Source organism: Branchiostoma lanceolatum, chromosome 6 (assembly GCF_035083965.1).
Source record: "Branchiostoma lanceolatum isolate klBraLanc5 chromosome 6, klBraLanc5.hap2, whole genome shotgun sequence".
In the NCBI taxonomy this organism is placed as follows: domain Eukaryota; kingdom Metazoa; phylum Chordata; class Leptocardii; order Amphioxiformes; family Branchiostomatidae; genus Branchiostoma; species Branchiostoma lanceolatum.
The window spans coordinates 13,663,068-13,677,938 of NC_089727.1; the positions used below are offsets into that span (position 1 = coordinate 13,663,068).

At 41.0% G+C, this 14,871-nt stretch overlaps 2 protein-coding genes across 3 annotated transcripts in view; one reads left to right on the plus strand and one right to left on the minus strand.

Annotated features, from left to right (window-relative positions):
* On the plus strand, positions 1–5,931 carry LOC136437249 (protein artichoke-like). Its single transcript, XM_066431730.1, has 2 exons — positions 1–3,849; positions 4,160–5,931. The coding sequence occupies exons 1-2, from the start codon at positions 1–3 to the stop codon at positions 4,787–4,789; spliced, it is 4,479 nt and encodes a 1,492-aa protein (XP_066287827.1). The 3' UTR covers positions 4,790–5,931.
* LOC136437362 (rho guanine nucleotide exchange factor 17-like) overlaps positions 5,846–14,871 on the minus strand; it is a 26,869-nt gene continuing 17,843 nt past the window's right edge. Inside the window, exons 10-24 of one of the 2 annotated variants that reach the window (XM_066431926.1) lie at positions 14,456–14,574; positions 13,999–14,123; positions 13,630–13,721; positions 13,354–13,427; positions 13,000–13,086; positions 12,550–12,659; positions 12,050–12,114; positions 11,014–11,058; positions 10,398–10,653; positions 10,016–10,108; positions 9,584–9,651; positions 9,212–9,360; positions 8,500–8,674; positions 7,836–8,093; positions 5,846–7,481 (exon numbers count right to left, since the gene is read on the minus strand). In XM_066431926.1, coding sequence (XP_066288023.1) covers positions 7,303–7,481; positions 7,836–8,093; positions 8,500–8,674; positions 9,212–9,360; positions 9,584–9,651; positions 10,016–10,108; positions 10,398–10,653; positions 11,014–11,058; positions 12,050–12,114; positions 12,550–12,659; positions 13,000–13,086; positions 13,354–13,427; positions 13,630–13,721; positions 13,999–14,123; positions 14,456–14,574 — 1,895 coding nt within the window. In that variant the 3' untranslated portion in view covers positions 5,846–7,302. Of the gene's footprint in view, positions 7,482–7,835; positions 8,094–8,499; positions 8,675–9,211; positions 9,361–9,583; positions 9,652–10,015; positions 10,109–10,397; positions 10,654–11,013; positions 11,059–11,929; positions 12,115–12,549; positions 12,660–12,999; positions 13,087–13,353; positions 13,428–13,629; positions 13,722–13,998; positions 14,124–14,455; positions 14,575–14,871 lie in introns of both variants that reach the window. The other variant, XM_066431925.1, reaches the window with a different exon arrangement.

The window sequence follows — 14,871 nt, forward strand, 5'->3', positions numbered from 1 at the left end:
ATGGCGACGACTGCAATCCCCGCCCCAAACAGGACAACTGTGGCCGCGACTACCGTGTGGTTCTTCGTGCTGCTGACCACCCCCGTCGTGCCGTGTCCGGAGCCATGTTCATGTTCTGGTACAGATGTTGAGTGCTACAAGAGTGGACTCACAACCATTCCAGACAACATACCCAATACTACAACATTGCTAGACCTGTACGGCAATGCTATACAAACCATCCGGAATAACGCTTTAATTGGTCTGTCAAATCTGAGGGATGTCGATTTAGATAACAACTTCTTAACTACCCTCACCAATTATACATTCTCCGGGTTGTTCAATCTTCAGAACTTGGACATTCGTAATAATTTCATCCGAAAAATTCCCGATGGCACTTTTCACAGTCTATCTAATCTTGAATATCTATATCTCGACCGCAATTTCATTAGGAGCATCGAAAATGGCGCTTTCATTGGCTTGTCAAAGCTACAGTACCTCCATTTAGACTACAACTCCATAACCACTCTCACCAACGGTACATTCTCCGGGCTGTCCAGTCTTTATGAGCTTGACATTCGTCATAATCGCATCAAAAGAATCTCCGGTGGCGCTTTCGATGGACTACCGACGCTTTCATATCTTCATCTCGACTACAACGCCATAGGAAACATAGAAAATAACACTTTCGTCGGTCTGTTGAACCTAGATGAAATTACCCTCCGACACAATTCCATCACAAGCATAACCAGCAGTGCGTTCACCGGTCTACCTAACCTTCGAACTCTTTATCTCAGTAACAATGCCATCACAAGCATCGACAGTAGCACGTTTGTCGGCATGTCCAATCTAGAATATTTGTACCTCGACAAACTCCCCATTACTAACATCAGTGGTGTAGTTTTGCCCAACCTTGAAGGCTTATCTCTTCGGCATAGTCGCATAACACGGCTCACCAGTAGCTTTTTTACCGGATTCTCGAAGCTTGGGTTCATGGATCTGCCGTACAATGGCATCATAAGTATCGCAGGTGGAACTTTTAGTGGTCTGTCAAATCTTGTTCTACTGGATCTTCAGAACAACGACATTAAAACTATCGACAGTGGTACTTTTAGTGGTCTGTCGAGTCTTTATAGACTACACCTTCAGAACAACGGCATTACCAGTATCGCCAGTGGCGCTTTCAGTAATACGTCCAGTCTTTCTATACTGGACCTTCAGAACAACGACATAACAACTATCGACAGTGGTGCTTTTAGTGGTCTGTCAAGTCTTTATGACCTAAACCTTCAGAACAACAACATTATAACTATCGACTGTACCACTTTTAGTGGTCTGTCAAGTCTTGAATATCTGTACCTTCAGAACAACGACATAACAACTATCGACAGTGGTGCTTTTAGTGGTCTGTCAAGTCTTTATGAACTAAACCTTCAGAACAACAACATTATAACTATCGACAGTGCCACTTTTAGTGGTCTGTCAAGTCTTGAATATCTGTACCTTCAGAACAACGGCATTACAACTATCGACAGTGGTGCTTTTAGTGGGCTTAGCAATATTTGGACACTGAATCTCAATGAAAATATCATAACCAATATCAGGAATGACACTTTTAATGGTCTGTCCAGACTTTATTCATTGAACCTTCAGAACAACGACATTACAAATATCGACAGTGGCTCTTTCAGTGGACTTGGCAATCTTCGGACACTAAATCTCAATGATAATATTATGACCAATATCAGAAATGACATTTTTAATGGTCTGTCCAGTCTTTCTACACTATTACTTCAGAACAACGACATTGCTACTATCGACATTGGTACTTTTAGTGGACTTGCAAATCTTCGAACTCTAAATCTCGATGATAATGTTATAACCAACATCCGTAATGACACTTTTAATGTTCTGTCCAGACTTTATACCCTGAACCTTCAGAACAACGGCATTACAACCATTGCCAGTGGTACTTTCAGTGGGTTTGGCAATCTACAGACTCTAAATCTCGATGATAACATTATAAACAACATAAGTAATGATATATTCAGTGGTCTGTCACGTCTTACGACTCTGTACCTTAGTAACAACGGCATCACGATTATAAACAGCGGTACATTCAGTGGTCTGTCAAGTCTTGTGCATCTGTATCTTCAGAACAACGTCATCTCAAATATCCCCAACGGCACTTTCAGCCGACTGTCCAGACTCCGTGAACTTTATCTCAGCAACAACACCATAACCAACATCGACCGTGGCATTTTTACTAGTCTGTCAAATATACAGCGACTACATCTCGACAACAATCCAATAGCTAACATAAACGGTAGTTTTTTCTCGGGCTTGTCCAACCTTGAAGTGCTGTATCTTCAGAATTGTGGCATCACAAGAATCGACAGCGACAGTTTTAAAAGTCTACAAAATCTTTTCTCTCTAAATTTGGACAACAACTTCATAATCAACATCCCAAGCGACGCTTTCATGAACCTACATAGCCTTTACGAGATGCACCTGAAGAACAATAACATACGACACATCGGTGCAAAAACTTTCTCTGATCTTCGACATTTAGGAGAACTGTACTTGGACGGAAATCCATTAGGAAATCTAACTTACAACCCGTTTCTTAACACACGTAAGCTGAAAGTTATCAGCTTAGTCAGATGCAAACTCACTAGCATACCAGAATTACCGCCATCTATCAAATCGATTCATCTTGGAGGAAACCCAATTCAGTCACTTCTTTCTGGAGACTTCAGCGACCTCCGAAATCTTGTTGATCCAGACCTTTGCAATCAGTACATGAAAGCACAGGCAGATTATAGTCAAATAGATGAGGACTTCTACGTGGACTACAATTACGAATACAACTACTACTACGACAGCAACTACGACAATTGTGACTACGGCAGGTCGCACATAAATGCATCAGACTACCCACTCAGTACTGTAGGTAAAGGAGCGTACAACAGCCTTGATCATCTAAGTGCTATTACGTTACGGGGTAATGGCATCGTTTACGTTTCACCAGGAGCTTTCGTCAACCTGCCAAGTCTGATCGACCTAGACTTAAGTTACAATGAGATCGCATACCTGCTTCCAGACACGTTTGTGAACGTGCCGCGTCTTCGGTCCCTGTACCTACATGGTAACAAGCTAACTGCCCTTCCACCGGAGCTGTTCGGGACACTGACAGCACTGGACAAGGTCACTCTGTACAACAACCCGTGGAGGTGTGACTGTTGGCTACACGGCCTCGTCCAATGGATGAACACCACAGATGTAATATATGAGGGTCGGTCAGCAGTTAAGTGCACAACGAGTCTCTCGCCATCCCTCCTCAATGTGTCACTGTCACAAGTGGATCCCCAGTCCCTGATCTGTGAGCAGACCACAACTCCGCAAATAACAGCTACCAGCGACACCATCACAAAGTCTGAAGAAGATACCATTCCCTCGCCGACAAGAAATACTGTTGTAACAGTTACACCCAGACTTTTCCCACCAATAGCCGTTGCCTTGGTCATAACAACCGCAACTGAATCGATAGTCCAATGGGAATCTCCTTCAAAGGACGTCATGGGATACGTAATCTCGTACGTCAACACAAAGGGTGGCAGAATACAGAGGACCGATCTAATTCGTCCAAACGTCACACTTTACAAAATATCAAACTTGTCTCCGGGCACAATGTACCACGTGTGTATCGAAGCGCATTATCCAGTGGGAAGGAGTGCAGCAACAAACGCTACGTGCGTCACAGCCACGACAAAAGAAGGCGCCGGCTCGGGTCAGACGCTCGTCATTGGCCTGGCGGCAGCGGGCGTCATTGCAGCAGTGGTCATAGTGGGAACGATAGTGATGTGCAAGGTACGTCTTTCCGACTTAGCGTTATGCAAATTACCTCCCTTTCCGACTTAGCGTTATGCAAATTACCTCCCTTGCTCAGAGTCAGTTCCAACTAGTTGAACCGTATTACGTACGGAATTAGTGTGCTAGCCATATTGCAGTTTACCAGCTATTTGATTGGAATTATATCTTCCACCCAACCACAAGTCTTGTATGTGTAGAAGCAAATGAGGCTTGAATACAGCTTCTTGTAACGTTACACCAGATGTACTTTAGGAAGAGCAAAGTACCGTTGAACTTGTTACTGAAATAGACTTACTTCCCTTTTTAGTTGAGACGGATGCGACAGCCTACACGCAGTTCTACCAACCATCCAGCACAGAGCATCCAGATGACGGCAGCGGTACCTGCGTCCACTAACGCTGGCGCGGCTGCTGCTCCTAACAATACACTGGACATGGCGGCCGGCGGACCAACAGCTAACACTTCTGACGACCACTTCTATATGCATCTGGTACATCCTAAGCCACAGGGAGGTAGCGCTACAAACCCAGCAGCAACTGGATACAGTGAGCTGGACATGGCAGCCGGCGGTACAACACCAGCACCAACCACACCAGTACCAACCACTCCCGAGGACCACTTCTACATGCATTTGGCACATCCACCGGGAAGTCGCGCCACAAATCCAGCAGCAACAACCGGCGAAGGTGGGGCAGTTCCTCCTGAAAATGAACTGATGAACACGGCAGCTGGCGGACGAACACCAGCCACCCCTGACGACAACTTCTACATGCCTCTGGTACTTCCTGATGACACCGAGGGAGGTGCACGTGGCGTCACGAACCCAGCAGCATCCCCAGATAGGCAGTCTGATGTCGTATATGAAGATGTTGATGAGGCAAGGCAGCAACGTGGTGGAAGTTTCGAGGACCATGTCTATCAGAACTATACGCTGTAGCGTAGCCTTATAACGCTTACTTAAATCTTAAATGTAATTTTGTTATATTAAAATACTTTGTGCCATTTGTCTTATAGACGAATACACTTGAAGGAAATGTTCGATTGATTTTAACACCCTCCCACTGCCTCCTATCTCACTATATGATGTGTGTTGTGTGGTGCTTTGCTGTATTCGTAAGGCAGGTGCGTAAAAACATATACAGGCTAAAGCGAGTAAAATTCCACATGATTTTTCAATGACCAATTAGTCTCGATATTTCCCCGTCAATCCCCCCTTTAAGATTACACATAAAAACTAGTAGTCCCTCCCCCAAAGAAAGCATGTAGAAGGGAAATGCATATATAGTTTGTTAAAGATGGTTTTCCCGATGTTCTTTTCAACTTGATTCCCATTGGTGACTGAGTCTGATGAAACGCGAGTACAGTGTTAGCATTACCCTAATTCATCCATGTGAATTTGGCACTCTGTTTATAGATGCAAGCTTTTATCAAATAACGCTATATGATATTTCATGTAAGACAGATTTAAATATGTTATCATACATTGGTGTAATTTTGTTTTGATTGGCTGTTGCTATTGGAATGTCTAAATTGTGTATATATTCCTTTTTAACTGTATTAACCCACAAGTAAAAGCTTTCTTAGTCCTACTCCATTGTAGGAAGGAGCTTAATTGATGAACAACATATTCTAGTACGATGTCTTTGACTTATATTACTAACCTGAAATGATCAGTTGTGCTGTATATGGCTTGGAGATTGCTAGCTTCCCAAGTTGCGATATATTGAAACTCATATGACATTAATGATAGAAAATACTCGAGAATGACACTATACATGTACTTGTAACTAAAAACGACTCAAGTGAACTGCAATGGGGGAGACATTCACAGGCTGGCAGATGACAGGTATGGTTACAGGCAGTGATGAGAGTTTAAACGTAAATCATTCTGTCATGTGTTTCCAGGGGGGGTCAAAAAGAACCTTAGCAATCTTAGAATAATCATAATAATAACATACCATGAATAAAATCAAACACATAAGGGAGGTCAACATGAAGGCTGAATGTTTATTGTTCATAAGATAATCTTTAAAATTTGTTACATTGTTTGGAAAGTTCCCAATAAAATGGCAAGAGCTGTACCTGTGTCATGTTGAACTTTAAAACAGTGGAAAGACTTTCATCATAGAAAATTAAGTACTGACCCTTTATTGTGACTTGGATCCTATAGAGTAAAATATGGCTATAAAACTATGGCATACTTACACGATATCCTCTTCTTTCAATCAACGTCAATTAAATACAAATCACTAAAGACATTTTACCTCAGATAGCTAGGCCACCTTTACCAAGGCAAGACAGCCAAATACACCAATAATCTTTGTGGTCTCCTATACATACTCATGCAGATCTTTTATAATATGAATTACATACTTTTTATCAAGGTACACAAGCCTATATATATTCATAAACTTTAGGGCATTTATAATGACTTTTTATTTCTGCACTGTATTTCTACTTTCCTTGTACAAAAAGAAACTTTCCTATGCTTTTAATCAATTTGTTTTAAAAATAGCAGTTTGCGAGTAAAAAATTAATGGAAGGGGAAAATTTACTGTTCACTTGTGCTACCACTGTACACAGCTAAGACTCATATCTTTAAACATTTATGACATTCCTATTATCAAAATTGGCACAAGATACAGAATAGTATTTATATGATCAATACAAAAGACATCGTTACTTCTGTGCTACAGCTGCTGTGAACTCATTTTCCAGGGATTGGTAATTTCTTTTTCTTTAAAGAGAGTTCCAAAAGCATCTTTAATTTCAGCAAAGCAAACACTGTTCCCATTATAAGCTGTTCCCTACATCATAGTACATGTATGGCTTACATACTAGTGACACTTCTATAACGATTAAGTCATTACATGTCTTTTTTTATGCGCATAACAGTCAAACACACTGGCACTGGTTTACGTGTTGGCTGTGACACCTCGCATAAACTCACACATTTTGCCCAACAATCTTATTACTGAGTACTCTGATATTCTCTCAAAGCTCCATTCACTTCATAAACATCAAAATACTGTTTGGAAAACATCACATTCAAATACCATTCTTGAAAAATGGGCCTTTCTGTGTTTAAAAGTCTCTCAGCTCCCATTTCTGACTTATAAAACACACTTTACGAGAAGCCATGTACCACTATGTTATGATATTACAGAAAATGTAAAATTGGTGCATAATGTGTCGCACAGATGTCCCTGTGCTGAGTAAGTACAAAATTCATCCTTCTTGTAAAAATAATCATATACTTTAACAGTGGACTTATGAGCAGTTGCTTTACACAAAGTGTTCTTGATATTATCATAATATATATATGTTTGACTGAGGTTGATGGCAACAATTAAAATATGCATTGAGAGCTGATCCCTATATAAGGATTTTTACATACAATTCATCTTTTGTGGTATATGAAATATAATACAAGTGGGTTGGAGTGCGCGGCTACACCTGCCAGAGTAACAAGTGGTTGGTGCTGTCGTCGCGACCGGCAGTGTCCGAGGGGAAACTGAGATGGAAGTCTTCGTAACCGTCGCCGCCGCTGATCACTAACATCGACAGCGCGGGGGTGACGGAGCTGCACTCGTCCTGAGAGCGCCAGCTGTTACCGCTTTTCAACGATCCTGTAAACATCAAAGAAACTTCTGTAAACCTTGAGCTACAAATGTAACAGCTTAAGTCCATAATAGGCACTCATAGCTAATAAACCCAGTTTAAGCTTCAACTTCCATTTCACTGATTTACAAATTTTCTTTTTCATTGGCTAATCAAACCCAGCATTTTTGTAATATTCAGACCTTACTACTTGCCAGAAAAGTGATCCCCCTGGCCCAATACACACAGACACATGTAGGTACACAACAAGGCAAAGTATTGACTATTTCCCTGATGAAGACTTAAGTGACTGTGTGAAATTTGTGCAAGCTCCTATCTCTTTGTTAGAACAACAAGTATGCCTAGCACAATGACATACTTACCCATGATGACGTTGCCCATCCTTTTCGTGGAGGAAAGCTCGACGGCGGTCAGGAAGCGTACATGTCCCGTGTGTCCGTGTGACGACCCCAGTACGGTGGGTACGTGGCGTAGACTGGTGGTGTTGGTGGTGATGTGGGGGAGGGGGACTGTGACCACCACCCCCGCACTGGTCCCCACCCACAGGAGGTCCTTACACGCCAGCAGGGCAGTGATCCTTAAACACGCTGCCTTGTGCTGACGTATGATGGCATCCGAACCTTTGTTAAGACGGTTAAAGTATTGTCAAAGATCTATTTCATACATTTCTGGTTACAAACACAAACAGTGACATTGCTGATATTGTTATAAGTGTGGTCAAACCTTTCTTTTTCCAGGTTTCTATCAAATACCTACAGTTGCAAGAACCTAAATATGTAATGTTTTAAAATTGGCTTTTTAGCTGAAGTAACATTAATTAATTTTTTTGTAAATTCTGCAAACTTGCTTACCTGCAACAATACTTTGATTGTAAGTCTGACGATGATACATGTCATGCTATAGATATGAATTTACACATCTGTTTGGTGCTGCACATCCCCGCTACACTATCTGATGTTGATGTATCCTTCTACAAAAACATTACAATATCACCGACTCATCTAAGAGACCAGTCAGAAGCCCCACCTGCCAGCATCTTGTGAACTGCAGGTGCGACGTCCACCTCCAGCAGTAGTGAGTAGGAGGTGGCGTGGAACAGACGCAGCTGTGCGGACCCCAGCAGCGACACCCACACGCCCAGACCCATGCTCACGATACAGTTGATCACACGACTGCTGTCATCAGTCACTTCATAGGAGTGCTGCAAGGGGCAAAATAATTTGCACTTGTACGGTAGAGGAGGATCATAATGTTTTCATTTGCATGACTCACATCTATTGCTTGCGTCAATGAAGGTTAGACATCCAGGTAATAAGATATATGTGATTGTGATAACAGATAACTCAAGCAACTCTACTGGCTAGATTTTGTGAACGATCAGATGTTTCAGGTAGCATCAACCACCTTTCGTCAGTGACACACACATTTACTTCAGTCACTGACAAAACGTAGTGGATGTTACTGAAACATCTGTATGCAACACCTATCCAGTTGCTTGATTAACGGTTTTCTCATGCATTTGTTGGTTAGTGTGTGATAAGGAAAATTTCACTTAAAATAGCACATGGACTTATTTCCCTTTGCTGCTTTGGTTATGGTTTGAAAGTATTTCTGAGGTTGTTTTTATATTAGGGCACTTATAATGTGTTAAACAGCTCTCTAGACGAAAACATCAATCATTATTCAATGGACACTGTAAAAGTGGCTTCGTCTTCAAATTGTCACAAAAAAAGAGTACCTCCACAGTGAGAGAAGTGGTGTTCATGATCATGATGTTGTTCTGACATCCACACCAGACCCTCCCCGCCACAGCCAGCATACGTGTGATGGGACTGTTCACGTTACCTATGGTCAGGGTGATGGGCTGCTGCAGGTCCCACCCACAACCTGGGAACAACCAATCAGAATGGTTAATACAACATGAGGGGACTGTTCACGTTACCTATGGTCAGGGTGATACAGGTCCCAGCCACAAGCCAAATGGGTGCAGTTAACATATGTCAACATGGGAATGTTCTTACTACTACTTAACAGTGCCTAATGTACAGCTCATGATATAGTAGTACTTAATGCTCCATGGAAAGCCAACAAAAATGTCTATAAGTCTTACCTGGCTCCCTTCGATACACAACCATGTCACCATTGGCCAAAGACACAAACACCTTGTTGTCTAGATACCTGCATTAAAAACAAACAAACATACGAGGACTGTTACACAGAAACAGGACTAGGTATAGCAGCAGGCAGGGTAACGATGTTCTCTGTATTCCATTTGTTCTCTGTATGCTGTCTTGCCCCACTGTTTATGTGAAACATTAGCCTTAGCCATCCATAATACACTCAAGTGAAAAAAGAATCCTGAAAACAAACAAATGCACAACGTAACTGTAAATATTCTGGTAAAACCTAATAATAACATACTTCATCAACTGCAAGATTTATCTATCTGCTTTGCATCTTGTCAAGCCAAATTACATCTGAGAAAGTATGTCTTAGTACATATTGAGCACATGTGTACTATGTCTTGATTGAACACACTTACAGGATGTCCTGTACTGCTGCAGTGTGCTGTAACTTGGTTCTGTTCTTACTCTTCCTGATGTTCTCTGGGTCCCCACACTGGTAGATGTGGATGCTGCAAATGAGATTAATACATGTTTTAAAATTCAGTAAGTAGTTTCAACAGGATTGATGTGAAGTATTTTGCCACAAGTAATGCCAACAAACCCAGAGGACAGAATAACCACAGCGCCCCCTATCTGTAAAGACCAAAACGACACCATCCTTACCACCCATCCACCATCCCTAGCCATATGGAAATGAAGTATTTTGCTACATGTCATCATGTAATGCCCACCAAAAACGGTGGACTGAATGACGACAGCGCCCTCTATCTGTAAAGACCATAAGGACACCCTCCTCACCACCCATCCTCCGTGCCCAGCCACATGGTGTTGTGAGCAGCACTAGGAGACACCAGTAAGTCCTCTAGGCTTCCCTGTACCGCCGTGCCGAAGCTGGTTTTCCTGAAGGCGAATCCCTCCCCGAGAGCCGCCTGGCGAGACTTCTCGTCCTCACCCTCCTCGCGCATCTGTTGTTCCTGCTTCTGTTTGTCCGTCATTTCCGTCCACACATCGTGGGGCTTCTTGTTGTCAGCGTCTTTAGCGTCATCTTCTGTATCTGAAGGGAAGTAGAAAAACCTGGCATGAGATCTACAACAGAACAAACTAATTATCAACAATCAACATAATATCATATCACTCAAAAGGGCATGGTGGAATTGTCAATATTGTAGGAACCAAATTTGTCAATTTCACATAAAAAGTAGCTATCATTTTTCAATTACAGGCAGACGTACGAAGAAAAAAAATCGGTCCCATTGTGAGTACAAAACCAATATTTTCAATTTCTTTTGTATTTGGCAGAGCAAAACTCTAAGCAACATAGAGGTTGCTTAATAATAATTATATGCTTACTAGTATGTTTGTTGATTCATCTTCTTAATCTGCATCTAAATCTAAATAATCCTTGCCACTTTACCTGAGTCACTTTCTTCAGAGATTACTAGTGCATGTCTCTTGTTCCCTAAAGAACAAATAGAACATATAACTGGTCACTACAGGAAACATTCAATGTAGTCAATGTAAAGAATCTATGTCAACCCAAACACATCAGCAATGCACTTGTCCCTCCTTCTCATTTCCAGCGACAATATAACTACTCAATCTCCAAGTTCATTGCAATACAGTGTACTTTGAAATGCTGAATTACGTACCTCGGGTAAGTAATCAATAAGTACATGCAATTACTGGTAAGTACATGCAATTAAGTACATGCAATTAAGTACATCCAATTAAGTACATGCAACAAATACTGTGCAGAAGCAGTGTTGTGAATTTCATAAAACTTTTCAAAATCCGAAGAAAATGCCCCCTTTTGACATGATTGATGCATAAAAAGTTTGAGGTTAACTTGGCTACCATTAAAATGCATAGAATATTGCTGTTTCCTCTCAAACTCAATCAAGCATTTATAAAATTCCAGAAAATGATCATAAAAAACATACACACATCTGCTGTTTGTCTCCAGTTCTTCATTCATTCATTTATTCATTCATTCATACTGTAAATGCATTTAAGTTTGCATGGTTTTTGTTTCGCGCTAAAGGGAAAATGGAGTGTTTGCGGTGGTTTTAATTTCGCAGCAGGGCTATAGTCACATACAGCTACAGTATTGGATAAAATGTTTGCAGTGGTTTTATGTTCGCGGTCAAATGGTCGCTGCGAAAACTGCAAACATAAAACCGCCGCGAACATTTCTGCATTTACAGTAACTTCATTTCATTTCTTCATTCATTTCTTCACTCAATCAATCATTCATTCATTTTTGCTGTCATTCCGTCATTCATTCATTTCTTTTGTGATTTAATCATTAACTCAATCAATCCATCAATCACCTGTGTTGACTTGTTGATGAGATAGGAATGGTGATAGTGAGGGTTGTGTGCGGATGGGGGGGATGGTGATCTTGTTAGTGGGGGAGGACACCTCCTCATCACTGCTGTCTGAGTTCCCACCTTTTGACTCCTGCTGCTTCTCCTTCTTGGCCACAGCTTGGGGTTTCCCATCTGTTTTTGCGGTTCTGTAACAAAAAATCACCAGTTTTATTACACTAAACGTGCAAAGGTTTCTTTAATACATTGTATAGAGATCACACATTCAACACATTTCAACATGGTTTAGATAGATATCCCAACTTCAGGACACAATGCCAAGCAGCATATACTTATAGTTTTACAACTATTTTCTTAAGGCTTTCTGATAGTTTTTAGAACTTCAAGATATACATAAAAACCTGCATAAATGACAAGAGGCAATAACATTTCTCTAAGTAAATCAGGTATATGGGTAACAGATATCTAGAAAAAAAACTATCCACTGCAAGTAGATGATCAGTTCATAAAATGTACGATCAGAGCTGCAAGTTAATGCTTAGAGGCAGACTGTAGTGATGTAGCTTACTTGATATTGTATTTGCTAGTTATGAAAAGAATGACATGGTAATTTCAGTACCCACCTTTTGGCCCCGTTGATGGCAGGAACAGCAGTGATACAGAAGATGCGAGCGGAGCAGACCGAGATGCATGCAGCAAGGCTCGGGTCTGTCCCCATGCTTAACAGGCAGACCTACAGGGGAAACACAGTACACTGTTAACAACCACTCCTGTACTAACAGTCAACTTCTATCTATGATTTATAACCAAAACTGAAATGATTGCAAAATATTTCTTGATCTTATTGAGTAAGTCTATAAAATGCTATCATCATATGAAATGCATGAGAATGTTGTTCATCCTGAGAAATTGAAGTTACATGACAGTTGAGAATCTGAGAACTAGTGACAAGATAAACACTTTGAAAATGAAAACCATACATGAAATGCTCAAGAAACAGAACAAATGCATTTGAAAGACAGTGGAATGAGATACAGGTGAGATGTTAAATATTTGTAGAAAGGTAGTCTTACCTGTCCCACATAACCATCACTGTTACAGATCCACACAAACCGGTTACTCCCTTTCACACTGCTCAGGCTCGGAGATGCACAGGAAAACTGCACAAACAAACAGGGCTTTTGTTAGAAGAGAGGTAGATCATAAATCACAAATCATATCATATCATACATGCACCATCAGTCTTTGTTACTCCAGATCTCAATGACACTTTTCTGACCAGCTAATCTTTTGAAAAGTTCTATAAAGACCTGAATGCAATATTTGGATACCACAATTTTCTAAATATGCAAACCCCTAATGACTGATTTTACAGAAGGATGACATGAAAATAGAATAATGTAGCAGAAAATCTGTACACTGCCTACCTGCATACCGCTGCGTGTCTTCATAATGGGAATAGGCTTCAGGAAGACAGGGTCCCAGCACTGTTTGGAGGAAGCTGTCAAATAAAGATTATCAAAATGTTGAATATTCCAGGTTGTTATTGTAAACTCATGAACATTTTCCACCACAATGCAGCAATAAATTAATGACCCATTTAACAGCTCTACTGACGCATGCTACACCAAAAAAGAAAGTGAATTCAACCATTATTCTTAATAAATTTATTTTCGTGTTGAATGTTGCAGGCTGTAACTTACCTAGCTTCTGCTTTGCATCAGTAAATGCAGTCTCCCATGATGACTTTGCCTCAGGAGTGCCAAAGATATAGATGAAGTTCTCCATGCCTTCACTGTGAATGAATGACCACGACAAAGGTTAGCTAAGGTACACAAGCATACACAAAATGAACCAGAATCTGAAAAATAGTTTATGGTGCAATCCCTTTGTGACCCACTAGGGAGCACCTGTCTACTTGGTCAAAGATTTACATGGTGTCTCCAAATGACTGTCAAGTGACAAAACTATAACGTTAAATACATTAGAAAAAACTTTGTCTGCTTATGGTGCAGTCCCTTTATGAACAACTAGGTGGGGCAAGTGTACAGAGCAGTGCATTATGAACTTACAGTGAGGAGGTGGTGAGTTCCAGCTTAGTGTTGGCATGTGTCTTCATGGTCAGCTGTAAGGCCTGCTTCTCCTGCAGCTGTTTCTCTGCCACTTCCAGCAGGTCATGCAGAAGTTCTGTCAGGGGCTAAGAAAAAACAAAATCATCATGCATTTTCTTTTCATCATCAAAGTCCAAGAACAGTTGGTTTCATTTGGTTAAACGCTGGGCAAAATCATAGTAAGACCACACCTATTCATTTGTCCATAGACAAGTAAAAACTCAATAAAACTCAGTAAAAGGTAACGATAAAAACAGAGCTGTGAGAAAAACTACATTCACACCATAAAAAAGTGTGTCAAGGTGCAGACTTTCCCTGCCAACTGTTTCATATAGATTTTCCATTTCAGCATCATTATCCTTAATTGTAAGAACCAGCAAACTACACTGATGTTGCCTAAAAGAGAGAACTGGCTGACCTGGTGGGGTGAGTTGAGAGAGTCGGCCATGTTGACCATCTCCCTGAAAGCTGACAGGTCCTCCTCTAACTTCTGTATACTGTGTTCCAGGTTCACACGACTGCTGCCAACTGCCTCCCCTGGGAGGGAGGGAAGGAACAAATGAAGGCATGAAAAACACCAAACAAATAATCGTCCTTTTACTCTTTAGTCAGTCTTACTGATACATGTAACATGTTGCTATATAGAGGAATATTATTGAAATTTGGCACACTTGAAGGCATTGTATCAAAGGCTATTGACAAAAACTTAGAACATCTATAGGTACATGTAAATTCATTCACAATACAGCTATCCTAATAATGCATTTGACAAACCACGGCAAAATCTAGGTTTGTTTGATTGTAGTGACATAATCAAGTTCTGTTAAAAAGTCA

Excerpts from the sequence above, each read along its gene's own strand:
- LOC136437249 (XM_066431730.1), top strand. The coding sequence starts at position 1 with ATGGCGACGACTGCAATCCCCGCCCCAAACAGGACAACTGTGGCCGCG. Across the intron at positions 3,850-4,159 it reads GAACGATAGTGATGTGCAAG|TTGAGACGGATGCGACAGCC; the intron begins GTACGTCTTTCC and ends TTCCCTTTTTAG.